At 36.3% G+C, this 21,525-nt stretch overlaps 1 protein-coding gene across 1 annotated transcript in view; it reads left to right on the plus strand.

The window, feature by feature from the left end:
- SAK (polo like kinase SAK) overlaps nt 1-21,525 on the plus strand; it is a 220,575-nt gene that overhangs the window by 136,257 nt on the left and 62,793 nt on the right. The window contains exon 10 of the mRNA XM_090384442.1: nt 16,268-16,652. Within this exon, the coding sequence (XP_090240568.1) occupies nt 16,268-16,652 (385 nt within the window). The remainder of the gene's footprint in view (nt 1-16,267; nt 16,653-21,525) is intronic.

Genomic DNA, 21,525 nt, shown 5'->3' on the forward strand with positions numbered 1-21,525 from the left:
CTAAATAATAATAATTATACTGACACTTACATATGAAGAATTAGAAGAGGTGTCAAGTGCCATGCAGAGATGGCATTAACTTATAACATTTTAAATTTACTAGTAAGACATATTAAAGAAAGATTTTTAAAATTCATAAGTAGATTATGGGCAAGTGAGCTGCCTTCATGTAGATGGATAATGAATTTGTTATTGCTGTTTTAAAAAAGGAAACATTAATGACTGCAATAATTATAAGGGTATAAGCTAATTAAACTCAGATATAACATCTGTGCAAAGATCATTAAAAAGAAACTGCATAAATTCTTTTGAATTTAAGACAGACAAAATATTTTACATCCTGTACTGATGGCTATTTCTCCATCAAAACCCTAGTTGAAAAATAAGAAGCAAAATTTGCATAGAAAACCAAATCCCAGAACAAGTAAAACAGTTGAACTTGTTTATAACGAGCCTGCTTACAATGAGTTCCTGGATACAACGAGTAAACTGAGATTTTGTTTGGTCTCATTTAAAAACACATAGCATCCAGTTCGGGTATAACGAGCACATCCCAGAATTTCCTGTGAAATCCGCTGTCTAGAATGATCAACGTCAAAGCAGCGAATGCTTCTAAGCTCTCAAGAGGTCTGCTTTTACATACTCTCCAGCAGCTAGCTATTGGTCATTGGCAAACCAATCGGTGAACTGTAAAACACACCCTGCTCCTTTTCCAATGACCAATCACTGGCCACTGTTGAGTAGATAAAAGCTGACCTCCGGAGAGCTTAGATGTATTTGCTGCTGTTTTGGATAGTGGATTTTGCAGAAAATTTTATAAACTGTCTTTTTAAGGACGAACTCTATTCTCACTTCTAAAGGACAGTAAGAGGAACTTGGTTTCAATTTCGGAGCCCGAAAATGTCAAAGTGGAAAGCATTATCAGTGAAGGAAAAAGCCAAAATTATTGAAGAACTGCGGACTGGCCAGAAGAATATAGAAATATGCAAGAAGTACGGACTTTCTTCATCTACTGTTTCAAGACACTGTGGAAAAATAAAGATGCAGTTTTGAAGGCCTGCAATGACAATGTAACAAATGCAGAGACTCAAGAAATGGAACAAAGATGATGTTGATCAAGCTCTGCTGAAATAGTTCACTGCACAAAGAAATGCCGGTTTACCCATAAGTGGACCAATCTTAAAGGCTAAAGCAGAAGAATTTGCACAGCTTTTCAACTATACAGGATTTTGTTGCTCAAATGGGTGGCTTGATCGTTTTAAGAATCGGCATAAAATTTGCTATAGCAAAATCTGGAGAAGCATCTGCAGTGGACATGGAGATAATGTCTAAGTGTATGGCCAATGTGTGGCCGCTTCATTCTCAAGGCTACAGTGACAATAACATCTACAATATGGATGAAGCTGGCATTTTCTATAATATCACTCCTGACCAAACATTTTCAAATTCCATGGCGAAAAATGCATCGGAGGAAAGTTGTCGAAGAATAGACTTACAGTGGCTATCTGCATGAATATGTCTGGGACAGATAAAAGAAGGCTTCTAGCGATTGGAAAGTCTGCCAAACCAATATGCTTCAAGAATGTGAAGCAACTTCCAGTGGCTTATACATTGAACAGCTTGGATAACTTCAGATATTTTCATGGATTACCTCAAAAAGTGGGATAAAGACCTTCGTACAGAAAAACGCAAAATTATACTTGTTGTAGATAACTCCTGCACATCCACAGAAAGTCAACAATCTAAGTCACTAAATATAAAAATAGCAAAATGCTTAAAGAGCGGTACTCACCTTGAATATAATCTGAAATAGTTTTATGAAAAGACTGATGGCTAAATTTAAGGTAGAGTTTAATGGTTAAGTTAATGCATTAAGGTGGGATGAAATTTAATTTAATGGAATTTTAAAATAAGCGCAAAGAAGCAGAAGTGCACTACTCCGTCCCTCGTTGTCATAAAGTAGAAAATAGTTAATCTGGAACATAAAAGAATTGATAAATTTAGCCATCAGTCTTTTCATAAAATTATTGCAGATTATATTCAAGGTGAGTACCGCTCTTTAAGCATTTCGTTATTTTTATATTTAGTCTATTATCACAGTACTATAAGAATTCTATAACTTTATACTTGTCAATCTAAGTCACATAATGCTTGTTTTTTTTGCCTCCAAACACTACAGCAGTGCTACAACCAATGGATCAAGGTTCATGCATTGATCAGAGGTTTCAAAGCTCATGCTCATCGCAAAATGATCCTTTTTATCATTGACAGAATAGACAAGGGAATTGAAACGAAAATATCAGTTCTCAATGCTATACGCTTTATGAGCGATGCGTGGGAATACGTTTCACAAAGTTGCATTCAGAACTGTTTCAAGAAGGCTGAATTTCAGTCAAAGCAAGATAACGTTACCAGCAAGGAAGATCACATTCCATTGTCTGAATGATTTCAAAAAAGGAGTCCAGAGTATTTGAATCAACTTCCAAACATCAACAGTTGGGAGCATGTAGATGATGACATCATAACTTTGGGAGCTCTTACAACAGAAACTATCTGAGTAGCAGGTGAAGAAAGTGAAGAAGTAGTAGTAGACAAAGAAAACTCCATTCAGCCTCCATCATATGGAGCAGCTGTCGACAGTGTAGAGAACCTTCAGTATTTTTTTGAAGCTGCAGACAATGCTGATGCAAAGGTGTTCAGTGCCTTAAGTCTGATCAGGAGAAAGTTCAGACAAAAGCTGAGGAAGACCAGTCAAATGCCCCTACATTCATTCCTGAAAATTGGATAATCACTTTTCGAAACAATCGGCCCTTTTTAGGGCCACAAATAATTTCCATACGTAGATTGATCTTTTACAGTTTGCAATTCACATTTGCCTCTGGTTCCTACACTTGTATTGTTCCAAATCACCTGACCCAGGTATAACAAGTACTCGGATACAGCGAGCATATCTTGTGGTCCAGTGAAACTCGTTATAAACGAGTTTCACTGGACTACTTCATCCTCTGTACTACTTAACATATATGGAAGAAAAAGGCATAGACTTCAAAATAACAAATTACAACAGAGCACTAGGGATCATTAACCAGATTTTTAGATTTTCACTTATATAAAAACATATGAGAATGAGAATTTACAAAACACCAGCCAGACTATTACTTACATATGGAAGTGAGCCCTGGACCATGTATAAGAAGAATAATGACTGTAGAGGTGTGATTTATGAGAAGAATTGCTGGCTATACTAGACTTGAAAGAAAGAAATCAAGAGATCAAGAAAACTTAATGGAAGAACTAAAGCAAAAACCAATAATTGAAAACACAAAATTATCATGTACAGAGAATGGATAATCAAAGAATTCCAAAACAGACACTACGTTATAAACTAACTGGGATAAGATCTCTTGGGAAACCTCCGTACAGATGGCATGAGACTGTAACAGGCCCCAAGGCCTAATATTTATAAGGAAAGAAAATATAGTAAAATAAGAAATTAAGAGATCTGTGGACAATATAGAACTGGCCTCAGTGGTGAACTGATGTTTATCCTATAGATAATGCTTGAAGATAATTTCTTTGTGGTGCATGGATTTTTAGAGCTATCAGAGATTACTAAGTCAAAGGAAAAAAGATACAGAGTTTATTTTTAAAGATTAGATTAAAGATCTGGCATAGGATTGTGGCCTTTGATCAATAAATGACTTTTGCACCATCAATAATATGCAAAACATTTTCAGAAGTATTTGTAAATGCTGACATTCAGAAAAATAAATTCTCTTGTAAATTCTTTTGTATATTCTCTACAAAAATAAGCTTAAAAGTTATTTTTTATGGGGTGATATCCTTTGTCTTTCAGTTTAATGGCAGAGTGGTGTCTGTTGTCATGGATCATCATTAGATAAAGGTTTTTAATAAGATACCACAAAAGGAATTATAAAAAAAATTGTAGTTACAGATTTAGTAAAGACCTTTTCCACTTGAAACATTTTAATTAACTTGTTGATACAATTAGCCCCAAACACCCCTGATAACTAAAATTGGCTATATTTTGTATTTCAATATCAAAATCCATCTTCAGACTGGGTTTGGATTGAATTCCATAACTCGATAATGGGGGACCAAATTGTACCACGCTGAGGAATTCTACAAGGTAGAGCATTACTATTTTATACAATTACAGCCCCCCCCCCCCAAAGAATTGTAACAATACAATGTTTAGAATGTCCTGGTGGCATGCATTGTTCATGGTAGAATTCGTACATACATGCATTCTTGGTTTTACCGATGACAGTTGGTGGACCAAGTCTGCGTGTTGGATCACTCACAAATAAAGACCTCCTTGAAATGACAAAATGTGAAGAAGCTGAGGAAAAAGAAGATTTAACAGATGAAACTCCTCTTCATTCCTTTACTCTCAGGGGGCTTGATGAAGCTTTTCAACACAGAAAATGCAATTCAAATTTTCGAGTCACAAGATTCAAATTTCGAGCACACTAGAAAAGTTGCCATATTTAAAAAAATGCTTATGCATGCTATTGTGAAATTTCTAAAGTAAAGGAAGACTGTCTTGGAAACACACAACCTTTGAAGCATTTCCAAAGAAGAAAACAACTCCTTGCACTTCCAACAAACCGAGTGGCGAGCCAACATTGAGTGAAGAACCATCAACGCATGTGCATTTAATCAATGATGATGAAGAACAAACATTCTTTAACATTTGTATGACATAAATAATTTATTTATTATTATAATTTTTTGATTTTAAAGGCTATGTTTTCATTTCTTTGGATAAATAAATCATTGTTTAAACTATTGTTTTGTTGACCTTTATTTAACATTACTATGGTCAAATTTCATTGTTGAGAATGCAACCCCTGTTTTTAACATTACTTCTTTGGGGGAAAAAAATTCCCGCTTTACGAGTGTGTGCTTTACAAGCTTACACTAGGAACGAATTAACTCGTAAAGCCGGGAACTACCTGTACATCACATGGAAGCAGTAGCCTCTTGGGAGAAATAAGAGAGGACTGAGTTTTAGAGGAATTGAAGTTAATTGTTTTCTTTCTCCAATGGAGAATCACCTGGAGATTGGCATTTAAAGAATTGGTGGTGGAGTAGCCGAGTGGTCAGGAGCGGGAGTGCAGTAGAACGCTCTTTGAGTAGACCGAGATTCAAGCCCCTGACTGCTAAATACGGTCAATCTGTCAACCCGCACTGGACCAGCGTGGCAGATTATGGTCCATTTCCCTCAACATGAATTGTTGAGGAGGTTTCCTTCCTGCAGTGGATTGATAATGGCTGTAGTTTACCTTTTTTTTTTTTTTTAATTCAAAAAAGTTGAAGCTGAGAAGTTCTAAGTTTCTCAGACTGGAAGATGGAATGTAGTGTGCTATCATCAGCAAAACTATGAATAGGATTTGCAGTCAGTGAAAGGTTTGCTAATATACAAGTGGAAAAGAGTGGGAAGAAGAACAAAACTTTTAGAAATACTAATACAGCAGGCCCCCGTTATAACGCGGTTCGCTTTATGCTGTTCTTATATTATAATCCGTATCTGACTATAACACTATCACAGATCACTATAACGCTCTTTTACAGATTGCATTTTTGTCATATTTAACGAAATCGTTTCATTTGATGGAGTCGATAGCTTGAAAATGAATAGCAAAACAGCATTAAAACGTTTCCCACGCCGACTTGAGAAATTTTCCCACAGTCAGTGAAATTTTCTCGCACGCTAATTTAATTGCAGTACAGTGATTTGTTACACAGTTCCGAGATCAACATTTTAAAAAATTATCAAGTATATTGCTTGTAATATTTGTGTTATATGCATTTATCCGAAGTCTAGTCCTCACTCCGTACAGTATTAGACATCGGGCGTAATGGGCAGTTTACTCGAACATTGTATCGTAATTAATGCAACCAACGCAGTTACATTTTCGAAGAGTTAATAATGGCCGATAAGAATGAAAAAGCAACAACGTCTGGGTGCAGTACGAAGATAAATGTAAGAAACAGACTGAATTTGAAAATTAAATTAGACGTTTTGAAGCGAATTGATTCCGGTCAACGACAAGCGGATGTGTGCCGTAATTTAGGACTTGAAAATTTAACTGTAAGAACAATTATAAAAAAATAAAGAATTAATTTTAGCAGCGGAAAAGATAGCTGTTCCACTGCAAGCAACTAGGGCTAGGCCGGCTATTAGGATTGAAATGGAAAGACTGCTAATTTTATTGAAGATAATATCCAATGCAGAATTCAGTTAAGTTAAATGTTATAAAAAAAAAAAAAAAAAAAAAAAGAGAGAGAGAGAGAGAGAAAGAGATTAGCCAATATGATGATCTGAAGAGAACTCACTAAAAAAAAAAAAAATGTGGAACCATTTATTTAAAACTGGTAAGGGCTGGTTGAATAGATTTAAAATCTAGGGAGAAGCTGCAAGTGCAGATGAAGGAGCCGAAACTTTCAAAAAAGAACTTGTTAAAAAGAAATTATTGAAGAGGGGTATTGTGTGTTATACTTCTCAACAAGTTTATAACGTAGATGAAGCAGGACTTTTGTGGAAACGAATGCCTAAAAGAAGTTTCATATTGAAAGAAGAAAAAAATATGCCAGGTTTCAAAGCAGCGAAGGATCGGGTGACTTTATTGTTGGGTGGTAACGCTGCGGGGAATTTAAAATTAATACCCCTTTTAGTTTATTTAGAAGAGGGTCAAAGTTCAACCCAAAATCGACACATTTTTCATGATTAAATTCATCAATTAAATTAAATCAATTTAGATCAATTAAATTCATGATTTTAATTGGAATTTTAAGTTTAATTTTGATACGTAAATAGTTACCACATAATTATATACGTATGTAATGCAGAATATTTTATATGTACAAATATTTGAATATTAAATATTTTGACCGACATTTGTGCATCTTTTCACTACCGTTTATTATTGATTAGGAAATATCCTATGGCACCAACCGCAACTTACAAATACATATGTTACCTTATGGGAATGCGGCGCCCGCTTAGCGCTCTGTTTTTCCGGAACGAATTATCAGTGTTAAGCGGGGGTCACCTGTATTAGTAAAGAAGTTCGAAGACGGCCATCTAGTATTATCCTCAGTGAATTGTTAGAGAGAAAACAGATACCTACTTGAAAAATAATTGGAAATCCATTAGAATGAGAGGTTGTTTAGAAGACCTTTATGCCAGAAACAAAACAATCAAATGCTTTAGAAATATCAAGAGCAATGGCTTGAGTTTCACCAACTTTTCCATCAAATTTGTCCAAAGGTGAGTAATGTGCCAGTACATTATTAGTAGATTAACGTGATTGAATTCACATTGGCCATCATTTGATCAGGTACAAGGTTTTGAGATAGTTTTAAGAGTTGACCATCGATGATTTTATCCATTACATTACATTAAAATAATATAATTAACAATGAAATAGAATATATGCAAAGATATATTTATGTATGATGCTTATATTTGGTAAATATTTAATTTTTTTCCCCAGAGATCATAATGGATGACGAAACACCATTCTAGTTTGTTGTATGCATTGTTTAACATGCCTTCCGTTCTGTTATCCTGATGAGTGTTTTGGTTTATAAAATTTTCCATTTCAAAATCTGTCTACACCGTTCCCCTTTCTTGGTAGCACCCTTCAACCTTTTAAAAAATACAAAATGTTCCTAGACAGACAAAGTTTGTTTAGCAGTAGACAAACAGGCCCGCACCATCATGCTACCATCACCAAACTTCATTATGGGTGCAATACAATCTGAGTGAAACTGTTTTTTGGGCATACAGCAGGCCCTCGTTATAATGCGGTTCGCTTTACGTTGATTCGCTATAACGCTGTTCTTATAGTATAACCCGTATCTGACTATAACGCTGTCATAATCACTATAACGCTCTTTATTGCATTTTTGGCATAAGTTGACCCATCGGTATCAAGTGGACCAATCTGATTCATCCCCTTCCTTCTAGAGTTTACATAAGTAAAGAACTCTTTGCTGTTTTTTTTGCATCCCTTGCTGTACTTAACAAGTACAGGTCACTGTTGAAAAAAAGCCGTGAATTAGGGTTGAATTTGAAAGTGTCTGCAATTCTGCCCAGACACGATAGGAGGGAGTATATGATGAGAGCCCTGTCAATCAATTCGGCCCTGGAAAGATTGTGCAAGGCTCAAGGGGTAGAATTTTTTTCAGCCTGGTCTGTACTTTTTAACAGGAGAGACTGCTTCTACAGGGATGGGATACACTTAAATAGAAAGGGTGCAAGAATGTTTGCTGATGCTATCGAGGCAGTGTTAGATGGGTCGGAAAACTGCTAGATTGGGGGGGGGATACAAGGACTAATAGATTAACAGTAGCCACTGGCAGAGGTGAAAGTGATTCTTGCACTGCTCCTATTGGAATGAGCCGCAGCCTGGAAAATAAGATGCAGGATATTTCAGAGACTGCTGGGAATCATTGGGGTACAAGTAAACACATGGGTTGTGTTAGGGTAGCTAAGAAAAAGAACAGGTGATGTATACATGCGTGTACACCAATGCTAGGAGTTTAGTAAATAAATTTGATGAATTTGAAGTATTGCTCAAAACATCAAAGGCAGATATTGTGGGGATTTCAGAGACGTGGTGTCACACAGATATAAGGAATGCAGAACTGAAATTTGGGGAGTACAATGTCTACAGAAGGGATAGACAGGATAGGAAGGGAGGAGGGGTTAAAATCCAAGGAAGTGAAGCCAGTCGACATTGCTGGACAGTGCAGTGTCGAGTCAGTTTGGTGTGACATAAGCATTGGGAGATCAAAATTGAGAGTAGGAGTGTGCTATAGACCTAATGACTTGGATGAGTATAATAAGAAATTGTACAGGGAAATAGAGTGGGCCAGTAAATCAGAGAGTCTTATAATGGGGGATTTTAATTTCCCAGATATTGACTGGAATTTGGGGGCTGGTCACTCTCACACTAGCAAGGCTTTTGTGGATTTATTGGATGATTGTTTTCTACATCAGCATGTTCGGGAGGCAACTAGAGGGAGTAATACTCTTGATTTGATTATCAGTAGTTATTCTTCATGCATTAAGAATCTGCAGGTAAATGAACCACTAGGTGGCAGTGATCACAATGTGCTAAAGTGGGATTTACTCAAAGAGGTAATTACCATTAGGGGTAAAGGGAAGGGTTATTGCTTTCGTAAAGGCGACTACGATGGACTGAGACAGTATTTAAATTCTATACAGTGGGACCAACTGATGATGTTACCAACAGCAAATTCAAAATGGGAAGCATTCAAAGAACTTATCTTGGAAGCTACTAGGCTTTACATACCATCTAAGAAGTATTGTTCAAGGTTTAGGCCTAAATGGATGTCAGATGAATTAATGAGACATATAGCAGAGAAGAAAAATGCTTGGGATACATATAAATTAACACGTGACACAGAAGCCTATGATAGATATAAGTTGATCTGCAACCAAGTTACAAAGGAGGTTAGGCAGGCGAAGGCAAATTTCGAGAAATCTTTGGCAGGGTGATCTGATAGAGGTGTATAAAGCCTTGAATGGTTTGAGCATGCTCAATGCTGATGGGATTCTTCCTCTTGCTCAGAATAATCACCTGAGAGGGCATAAATTCAAATTGAGGAAAGACAGATGTAGGATAGATGTGAGGAAATTTGCCTTTAGCCAGCGGGTGGTTGGTTGGTTGGTGGAACAGACTTCCATCCCTTGTTGTGGAAGTTGATAGCCTAAATAAGTTTAAGGCTCAGCTGGACAGGTATTTCGAAAGAACAGAGGGGTGAAGTGGAAGTGGTTATTTTTTATTTTATTTTATTATTTTTTTATTTTATTTTATGTTTTTTTTTGGCTGATGCTGCATAAGCTTGCTTTCTTGCATCAAATGCCTCTACTAATGCTAATGCTAATATTTAGCGAAATCGTTTCATTTGATGGAGTGGATAGCTTGAAAATGAATAGCAAAACAGCATTAAAACATTTCCCACGCCCACTTGAGAAATTTTCTCGCACGCTAATTTAATTGCAGTACAGTGACTTGTTACGTAATTCCGAGATCAACATTTTAAAAAATTATCAAGTATATTGCTTGTAATATTTGCATTATATGCATTTATCTGAAGTCTAGTCATCACTCAGTACAGTATTAGACATCGTGCGTAATGGACAGTTCACTCGAACATCGTATCATAATTAATGCAACCAACGCAGTTACATTTTCAAAGAGTTAATAATGGCGGATAAGAATGAAAAAGCAACATCTGGACGCAGTATGAAGACTACAAATGTAAGAAAAAGACTGAATTTGAAAATGAAATTAGACTTTTTGGAGCGAATCAATTCCGGTCAATGACAAGCGGATGTGTGCCATAATTTAGGACTGGCAAGTTTAATTGTAAGAACAATTATAAAATATAAAGAATTAATTTTAGCAGCGGGAAAGACAGCTGTTCCATTGCAAACAACTAGGGCTAGGCCGACTATTAAGATTGAAATGGAGAGACTTTAACTAATTTTATTGAAGATAATATCCAATGCAGAATTCAGTTAAGTTAAATATTATAAAAAAAAAAAAAGGGAGAGAGAGAGAGAGAGAGAGAGATTAGCCTATATGATGATCTGAAGAAAACTCACCTAAAAAAAAAAAAAAAAAAAAAAAAAAATTGGAACCATTTAAAACTTGTAAGGACTGATTGAACAGATTTAAAATCCAGGGAGAAGCCGCAAATGCAGATCAAGGAGCCAAAACTTTCAAAAAAGAACTTGTTAAAATTATTGAAGAGGCGTATTATGTGTTATACTTCTCAACAAGTTTTTAACATAGATGAAGCAGGACTTTTTTGGAAATGAATGCCTAAAAGAAGTTTCATATTGAAAGAAGAAAAAAATATGCCAGGTTTCAAAGCAGCAAAGGATCAGTTGACTTTATTGTTGGGTGGTAATGCTGCGGGGGATTTAAAATTAAAACCCCTTTTAGTTTACCAGGAAGAGGGCCAAAGTACAACCCAAAATTGACACATTTTTCATGATAAATTCATCAATCAATTAAAATCAATTTAGATCAATTAAATTCATGATTTTAATTGGAATTTTAAGTTTAATTTTAATATGTAAGTAGTTACCACATAATTATATACGTATGTAATGCAGAATATTTTATATGTACAAAAATTTGAATATTAAATATTTTGACTGACATTTATGCATCTTTTCCCTACCATTTATTATTTATTATGAAATATCCTATGGCACCGGCTGCAACTCACAAATACATATGTTACCTTATGGGAAAGCAGCACTCGCTTAGCGCAGATCCACTTAGCACTCTGTTTTTCCGGAACGAATTATCACTGTTAATTGGGGGTCACCTGTATATCACATAGCCATGTGCAACTATCTGATGCCTGATAAGTGCAGCATGATCCTTCACATATATCATTTTCTTTCACTGCTGTAATATCCAGAGCTTCCGTTCTCTACCAAGATGTGTGCAGCATGCTTTGCAGAGACAGCTTTGGCTTATGAGCAGCTACGCAACAATTGTAACCCATTTTATTAAGGGTGGTTTTTTTTACATGTTGGCTCTTGGTCCTACGCCCTACACTTATCCCAGTTCTGTTACCTCTGTTTTGAATTTGTTCATTAAGGATGTCTTGTGATTTCCTCTCATTGTCTGTTTCAACTGTTGACATGGATTGGGAGTCAACGGTTGAAATAGACAACTGTGGTATGGCATGGGCTGAGTGGTCACATTACCTTCTGTCCTCAGTTGGTGCCCATGATGGGAGACCATTTCCTAAAATCAGCTAGTGAATGGATTTGGCTGCTGTGTGGCAATCTATTATCACATCTCTTATTTGAAGAAATCTAGGTCATTTTCTTATTTGTTTCTGTTCCAGCCACTTGTCACTGAGTACACATGCATTTTATATCTTACTTTTAATATGTTTGCTGCCAAAACTCAAACTTGCTTCAAAACAAACTGCAATTTTTAATGTAAATATGCATCCATTCAATTTTGGTCAATACATGAGCGCTGTAAAAGGAAAAGGACATGAAATGAACAACTGAACAATATCGGCCCACTGATTGAACCATGAGCTATTGTATTATGGCTGGGATTTTGCTTAGCATCAATTGCACTGTCTAGAGAGTGCTATAAAAGCTGTATACTTGGTTCACAGTTTTATATGTTGTTTGCTTATTTCGAAGTTATTTATCTATAGTAATTTTGATTTGTGTATGTTGAAGTTATTTTATCTTGTTTATTATTTTTCACCAGAAGGGAAGGTAAAAAGATTTGCAGATTATGGGTGCTGAATTTTAATTCTTTAGTTTGGGAGGGGGAAAAAACCATCCTTAGTGTGTCTGTTGATAAAATTTTGAATGGATTGAGCTTACTCAGTCCATTCAAGGCCTTAAACACTTCAGTCAGATCTCACAGACACCAAGTCTCCAGATGCTGCAATTTGCAGAACTGAAACCTTTCTTGGTTAAGAGCACCCTTTTGTTCCTTTATCAATCTTATCACCCTTCTTATACCCATTCCAGCAGATCTACATCCTTCTTAAACCAAGGCCTCCAGACCAGTATGTAGTACTGGTCTGGAGGCCTTGTACAAAGGATAATCACTTCCTTATCCCTGTTAGCAAAATTTCTGTATATATCATTGACAAAACCCCATGTACTGTCCTGGCAGCATGTCTGCACTGCTCAGAGGATTTCATATCTGACTACACAATTAGATCTTATTGCAGCTTACCTTGATTACTGTCATTAACCACCGTGCCAACCTTTGTATCATATGCAAACTTAGACATTAAACCCTGATTTACCTTCATCAGTATCATTAATAAATATTAAAAAAAAAAAAAAATGGGCCCAGCACTGAACCCTGGGGGATTTGCCTAATAACATTATTCCTTGAAGAGTAGTGCCCATTGATAACCACTCTGTCTTCTCCCACTCAGCCATCCCTTTATCCATAGCAGTAACTTGCATTACTTAATTCCACATTGCTCCTCTTTGTAGTCTTTTATGTGTAACAGTATCAAAAGCCTTCCTGAAATCCAAGTATATGATATATAAATTATTTTTTGGATCTACTTCCTTTGTGACCACATTATAGTATCCAATCACATTGGCTTGAAAAGGTTTTTCCCTTAACAAATCCATGCTGCAACTTCATTACACTTTAACTAGTGACTCTTATTTTTCCTGGAACAGATGTTAAGCTAACATATGTCACCTTTTGACCCCCATTTTTGAATTGGGGATTCATTTGCATATCTTCAGTCCATAGGGACCTCCTCCGAATCTAAGGATGCTCTCATAATTATGGGTGAGGGTTTGCTTATCTCTTTTGCTGCCTCCATATATATATAATTGGTAGTGTTAATGTGCAATTAATGAAATGACTGATATGAAAGGTCAGACATTGTGGTGGGTTTTAAAATTAAAAAAGTGTCAAATATTGACTGAAGATTCAGAGCATTTTTATGGCTTTTCTCTGCACTTCTAACATCTTTAGTAGACTTGTCTGATATTGCCACCCTTCTACAGCTAACATGTACACACATGCTTCAAAACCTCCTTTATATCCTAATTGACATGAATTAATTGAAACTGGAGGTTCATTTTAAGAAGGATATAGAACTGCTGGAACGAGTACAGAGAAGGGCAACAAGATTAGTGAACGGAACAAAGGGTTGTCTTACGAAGAAAATCTTAAGTTTTGCAAATTACAGTATCTGGAGACTAGGCATCTGCGAGTTGATCTGATTGAGGTGTATAAAGCCTTGAATGATTTGAGCATGCTCAATGCTGATGGGATTCTTCCTCTTGCTCAGAATAATCACCTAAGAGATTCAAATTGAGGAAAGACGGTTGTAGGATAGATGTGCGGAAGTTTGTCTTTAGCCAGCGGATGGTTGATTGCTGAAACAAACTTCCATCTGTCGTTGTTGGAGTTGATAGCTTAAATAGATTCAAGGCAGAACTCGACAAACATTTGGAGTGAGTGGATGGGTGAAATAGAGGTTTTTATGGCTGATGCTATATAAGCTTGCTTTCTTGTGTCATGTGCCTTTGCTAATTGCTAATGCTAAACTCTTTCCACATCTCTCCTCTTTGCATTTCTTTCTGATAATAGTAAATTTTTACCAAATATTTATTTAAATACAAATCCCCCCCCCTCCTTTCACCATACAAATTAGTTGTCAAACTTCCTTTTACCACATAGTGCACAATCTCCTTTAATACTCTCGTAACTTTTCTAGCTCTTCCATAACATAAGTATTATAAATAGTAAGTGCCTGGGTTTTGTAGTTAGACACAAGATGACCCAGTATTGTAAAATGCACACACACACACACCGTACAAAAAAAATATAAACTATATTCAGTATCAAATCAGGTCGCACAGCATGGATTATTTAAGTTGTTTTAGTGTGCTTTGGTCTAATTGTAACTATTCTTCCAGCAAAATATTGCATAGCTATGACCAAGTTGAAAAAAAGAGGACTTCGTTGCCAAATATCTCTCTCTAGTGTATCCCACATTCTCAGTAGGATTGAGATCAGGTGAACGTGAAGGCCAGAAAATATGGTGTAAATCTGTGTCAGATTCTCCAAACCACTCTTGCATGATTTAGGCACAATGCATTGTTGAATTATCATTCGTAAAGTGGCCATCACCTTTGGGATAAAGGGGCGTCTCCATAGCCAGGTGGGCAGGAGCAGCATTGCGCAGCACACGCTTCTTGATTAGACCGGAGTTCGAGCCCGTGTCCACCAAATATGGAGGATGCGGAAAGGTCAGGGAATGACCACCGCATATCCCCGCAGCAATATGGCCTTAGTTGCTAATGCTCCTAAAAACCAAAAATAAATTGGGATAAAAGTGTAACATTTCAGGGTGCAGTAGATCCGATACAAAATTTGGGTACTCCCTAGATGACATTTAACCTTCCACTGGTATTAGGAGACCAAGTTTGTGCCAACAGAAAATTTATAATACCAGGATACTGCTTCCAGATGCTCGGGTTGTCTTACCAAGGCAAGCAACGTCCACTGCTTCATGAGGTTCTATCACACATTCTGCTTACCATCAATGCAAAACAATGTGTATTCATCTGACCACATGACTTTCTTCCATTGTTCCACTGTCCAATCAAGATGTTCTCTGCACAAATGCAAGCATATTTTCTTGTTTTTCTCTGAAACAAGTGGCTTCTGAAAAAGCAGGTGATTGCTAATACTTGATTTCTTCAATTCCCTGCACATTGTATGGGTTGAAATAGGGCAATTCTGGGCTTGGTTGAATTCAGATGTTATTTTCTGCACACTGGATGTCCTATTTTTCTGTACAGTCTTCCTTTTGATGGCTTTGCTCTTGAAGTTTTGTTTTTCTGCCACATTTATGCCTTTAATGTGAAAGAACCTCTTGCTCTCAAAGGTTATTAATGAACCTCAGTCATTAATAACCTTTGAGATGGATGCTTTTTAGAAACCAGTTATTTCTTTCATTTCTTGAATCGTGACCCCTGCTAAACATACACCCATGATAAGACCTTTTTCAAAGTCTGATAGATCATCTGTTTCCTCCATTCTGACTGAAGGTTACTGCAGTTTATCAGCCTGTACAGTCTTTATACTCAACAAAGCAATCTGTCATCACCCTGTACCACAGTTTTCTTTGCATCTGTTTGCATTTCTTCTGTCTGTGGCTCTCTTAATGCAAAGGTTCATATTTTTTTGGCCACCGTGTGCAGAATCACCTTTCAACATTGACACTAAGGCAAACTTCTTTCAGTTTTATGAATTTTCTATTAGGAAAGTTCACCACAGTCTTTGAATACTACATCCTATTTTTTTGCAAGAGTTTGTCCTATTTTTAATCATGAGGTTGTCAGAGGAATTGTCAATATAAAGTTGTTCATGTTTCCTTTTCAGTTTTTAAATTGAGGATTTGGTATTCTGGTGCTAGCCAGATTTGCTATGTATTTTACCTAAACTAGCTATTATTAATTTCTGCTACTTATGGAAAATATCCATTCTTCATTACTTATATCTCTAACTGTGTATGTCATTAGGATGTTATATTTATTGTCAGTATTCAAAAATGAAGATTCTTATTTTTTATATATAATAAATTATTTGCTTGAGTAACAGTAAAATTATTCTGTGTGGCTTGCTGTCTCTTATATTCATTTATTGTTGTTTTATTCTTTTAGTGATGCATTACATCATAAAGTTTGTAGTGGTCACTTTTCAGAAACTCTTGATGCTGCCAGTAATTGTGATCATCCATCATGTAGTCACAAATGGTTTTGTGAAAATAGGCCTTGCTCTCATATAGAATTGTGCTGTTGTAGAGTAAAATCAAAATGTGAATGTCAATCTAGAAGTGATCAGTTGAGCATCTATAGAAAAGAACTTAACCAGGATACCAATGAACAAACCACTCACATAAAGAAAGATGGTGTTCAGAGTTTGCAAAAGAAAAGTCCCAATTCTCTTTCTATCACAGAGAATAAGGATGTAGCATTAAAATCTTTGCCTCCACCTCTTAACACTGTTCGTCTACGGCCTACTCGGCAGCGAGCAAAGAATGCAGTGGTAAGTTTTTTTATTTGTGATTATATTTATATATCAGTTTGTGTAATTGCAATAATACTGATTAAATATTCACATCATCAGCACATATGTGTTAAAAATGTATAGGTGCTATTTCAAAGTGAACCCTCCATATTAAATGCATATTTAAAGAACTTTACCCTCATGTCATTTTCCTCTCAGTGTATCAGGTCCATTTTTTTTTTTCAGTAAGTTTTGATTATTTATAGTAATTTATGATTTCCTGTATACACAGTCTCCCCCTTTGTCCTTTGTGGGGGTGGACCAACAACATGACTATGATTGGGGATTAACATCTATTTCCTTTTCCTCCTTGGAAATGATAGAATCATGTGTAGTAATAACAACATGAAATGTTGGATCTTTTGTCAGAAAGTACCTATTGCTGGTGGGAGTATCATAGTCTGAAAAGTATTTTGTTGGGAATTTTCTGATACAGTTATAATCTCTGATATAATTTATTTATTTTCTGATACAGTTATAATCTCTGATAAAGTTACAATCTTTGATAAAGTACAATCTCTGACAGAAGTAGATTTCTGAACCATCGCAGATTAAGCACCAATCAGAGTTTCAGTTCCACACATCTACTCTGCAACTATCCTTCCTCGATTTTCCCAGTGGCATGTTTTAAATAAGACAGTGTGCAACACCACTAGGCTAGATATGATTTATGGATCCATCACTGATCAGTTTTGACAATTGAGAGCATCTGCAGGTGGCATGGCTGGGGATTTGTAACCTTGTGTAATCTTTGAATACATTATACAGGATTACTATAGTATATTAAAACCATTGTCTCAGCTGGACAGGCCCAACACATTATTAACTGGCTCTTCATATTTCACTGTCCACTAAATTACATATTTCTCAACAAATAAAATTAAGCTATGATTTTTTTCATAGTAAAATAGCCACCATTTTAAATTAGCATGAATTTAATAGTTGGAAAGTGCTTTATGGCCTTCTAGGTTATATTAATTATTACTAAACTTAAAATATATTCGTTAGGAAATGTTAAATGAAAATATTTATTTTTCTTAATCCTTTTCTGAATATGCACGCATATATAATTTTTTCATGTAAAGGACCAAAGGAATATCCACATATGTTTTCAAGGTTCTGTCAATGCGGAAACAACAAATTACATATGTGTTTACAATTAATAGTAGGAATTTTATATTTATATTAGTGTTGAGACAATGTAGGCCTACACAAACAAAAATTAAGAAGTTCTCTGGAATTCAGATCCAGAAGTTGATGATACAGAATTATATAACACATATATAAACATAGAGGATATTACTACAAAGAAAAGGAAATAATATTAATTATGTCAATTTTTATTTTTTAATGATCTTCTTTCCAGGTTTTTTTTATTTTTATTTTTATTTTCAACATTTTTGATTTTGATTTAATTTTGAAATAATCCTATTCTTATTCTTCAAACAGGCCTCTGAGGTTGGGTATATTCATATTGTAGTTTTAAATGTTTTTCACCAACCTTATGTAGAAATAAAACACAACGAAAACGAAAACTGGAATCTTGATAACTATGTATTTATAATAAATTATATTTGCCTGTATTTACAATAAATTATATTTAACTTTACAACTAAAATATATGAAATATACATTAAAATATACTGGGTTAAGAACAATAAAATACATTAAAATATACTAAATTAAAAGCGATAAAACCATAGCTTTCAAAGGCTCCTACCTTCTTCTTCAGCGGTATTTTCTTTGTTCTGCATCTTTAAATACCAGCAGGTTCACAGTACTCATCACGTGTTTCATTCCCACGTGTTCCGTTCTCTTGTGTTATGGAATCTGAAGTGGCTCGAGAGTGGGTCATATGGAACCGTTCATCCCTTCTGAGGATAGTGCGCCTCCGTAGCCAGGTGGGAAGGAGCAGCAGTGCGCAGCACACGTTTCTTGATTAGACCGGGGTTCGAGCCTGTCACCACCAAATACGGAGGATGCGGAAAGGTCAAGGAATGACCACCGCATATCCTGGAGCAATATGGCCTTAGTTGCTAATGCTCCTAAAAACCAACCAAACAACAACAACAACTGAGGATAGTAGCATCAAAGAGGGGATGGATCCGCGTTCCTCTATCTCCATTAATGTTCACTGTGGAACAGATCTGCAAACTCTTGAGCCACTTGCGGTCCCAGAACTTATGCGCCCGATCGGTGATGATAGCATCGTCCGGGGAGATCTGGTGCTGCTTTTCCCAAAAATGCTCAGCCACAGCAGACTTACCATACTCCGCATTTCTTATTGCCTTAGTGTGCTCCCCCAGACGATCTTTGAGACGGCGTTTTGTTTCCCCTAGATAACACTCCCCACAATCCGGGCATCTAATACTATATACGACCCCATTTGCATTCTCTTTTTGAATGGGGTCCTTTACTTGTGACACGATTGTGTGCAGCCTCCGCCCCGGAAGCTGCACACAACGCGTCTGATAATTTCTTAGTATTCTAGTTATATGATCGGTTAGACCCGGATAGTAGGGAATGTATGCAGTGGATACTGGCGTAAAAGATTCGCCTCTCCTCTGATTTCCTTTAATATATTTTTCTATAATCCTCTGGGGGTAGCCACATTTTGTAAGATCCGTCATGACGCGTTCATACTCTACCTTCCTATCCTCGGAGCTACTACAGTGTGATTTTGCCCTGTCAACTAATGTTCTAACCACACTGTTCCTATGATGGTTGGCCTGAGCTGAATTGTAGTGCGAATATTGACCTTTACACATCCATTTCCTATAGACCTTAGTCTTTAGTTGTTGGTCTTCCCTACAGACCAACACATCTAGGAATGGCAAAACTCCTCCTTCTTCTGCCTCCGAGGTAAATTGTATGAATGGGGAGAAGCCATTTAAAATATTCAACACCTGATCTTCACTCCCCTTTCGAATAATTGAAAATATATCATCTACGTATCTTTTCCAGGGGTGCATAGGGAGAACACTAACATTAAATATTCTAGCCTCGAGCTCCTCCATAGCTAAATTAGCTATAATTGCGCTAATGGAGGAGCCTGTGGCTGTACCGATAACCTGCTTATACATAGTATTATCAAACATCATAGTTGTGCTTGAGATGCATAATTCTATACCTTTCTCAATATCCTCTAAATTTAATTGTGTTCTAGTATTTAGAGTGATATCTCTCCGTAAGGCCATGTGTGCACAACGCACTCCATGGTCAATCGGAATACATGTAAATAGAGATTTCACGTCGAAAGATATCATAATTTCATTCTCTTCTATGTGTTGGCTTCTAATAAAATGCACAGTCTTTGCTGTCCTTAATACTAAATTCAGAAAGTCCTACTAATGGAGATATAATTTGGCTAAGAAACCAGATAGTGCATATGTGGGACCGCCTATAAATGAGACTATGGGTCTAAGTGGTACACCCATTTTATGCATTTTGGGCAAGCCATAAAATCTTAGTATTTGGCTCCCTGTAGCATGCAGTACCCAGTATTGTTCTTTGGAAATTTTGCTAGACTTAAGCCAAATCTGTACCATTCTATTCACTTGCAGTTCCAAGCTAAGCAGCGGACTTTTCTGAATAACCTTATAGGTTGTTTGATCATTCAATAAATCCAACGCTTTATTCAGATATGCTTCCTTATCAAGAACCACCGTTGCCCTACCTTTGTCCGCGGGTAAGACCACAATGCTATCATCTTGCTTGAGGCTTTTTTAGCGCTAATTTTTGCTTCACATTGAGATTAGAGGGGGCGTTTTTAGCTTGACTGAGGATGGCTGCTGTTTTAACTCGAATTTCATTAGCCATATCTTCGGGAAGTTTATTTATAGCCCTTTCCACGCCCATTGCTATTTCTGCAACGGGTACTCTGGACAGAATCGTAGCAAATTTTGGTCCTAAATTTAGAACCTCCAACTGACCTTTAGTTAGTTTACTGCTCATATTCACTATAAAATCCTTGTCAGTACTATCACTATTGCCTCTAAACCTGGTTCGTCCTCTAAGTCTGTCAAACTTCCCCATTTGTCTTCGTCTATAGATGTCAGAAATCTGTTTTGTTTTAGTTGCCACCACAATGGTCACTTCTGACAAGTGCACCGGAGTCATCTTGTCACTTATCTTACTAAAGTCATCTTGTCACTTATCTTACTAATGTGGTATAAATTCCTATGTAATTTCTCAATCCATATATTTAAGTTCTTCTTTTGATACCACTTGGAAACGTTAAATAGTTGTTCATCTTCAAAAGGTAGCTTTGTTTGAAAGCCTCGAGCTATGAGATTGTGTGTCTTACATCGATGGGCAAACCACAAATGTTGCTCATGTTTAGCCTCCCTAACACTATGCCTCTGGAATTCTCTGATGCACCGCACAATTGGATGGCCATAGCATCTAAACGATTCTTCAAACAGGCCTCTGAGGTTGGGTATATTCATATTGTAGTTTTAAATGTTTTTCACCAACCTTATGTAGAAATAAAACACAATGAAAAAGAAAACTGGAATCTGGATAACTATGTATTTATAATAAATTATATTTGCCTGTATTTACAATAAATTATATTTAACTTTACAACTAAAATATATGAAATATATATTAAAATATACTGGGTTAAGAACAATAAAATACATTAAAATATACTAAATTAAAAGCGATAAAACCATAACTTTCGAAGGCTCCTGATTTCTTCTTCAGTGGTATTTTCTTTGTTCTGCGGTGCGTCTTTAAATACCAGCAGGTTCACAGTACTCATCACGTGTTCCGGAATCGGAAGTGGCTCGAGAGTGGGTCATATGGAACCGTTCATCCCTTCTGAGGATAGTAGCCTCAAAGAGGGGAT

The sequence above is a fragment of the Mastigoproctus giganteus genome, chromosome 11 (genome assembly GCF_048544385.1).
Source record: "Mastigoproctus giganteus isolate SK-2022 chromosome 11, ASM4854438v1, whole genome shotgun sequence".
In the NCBI taxonomy this organism is placed as follows: domain Eukaryota; kingdom Metazoa; phylum Arthropoda; class Arachnida; order Uropygi; family Thelyphonidae; genus Mastigoproctus; species Mastigoproctus giganteus.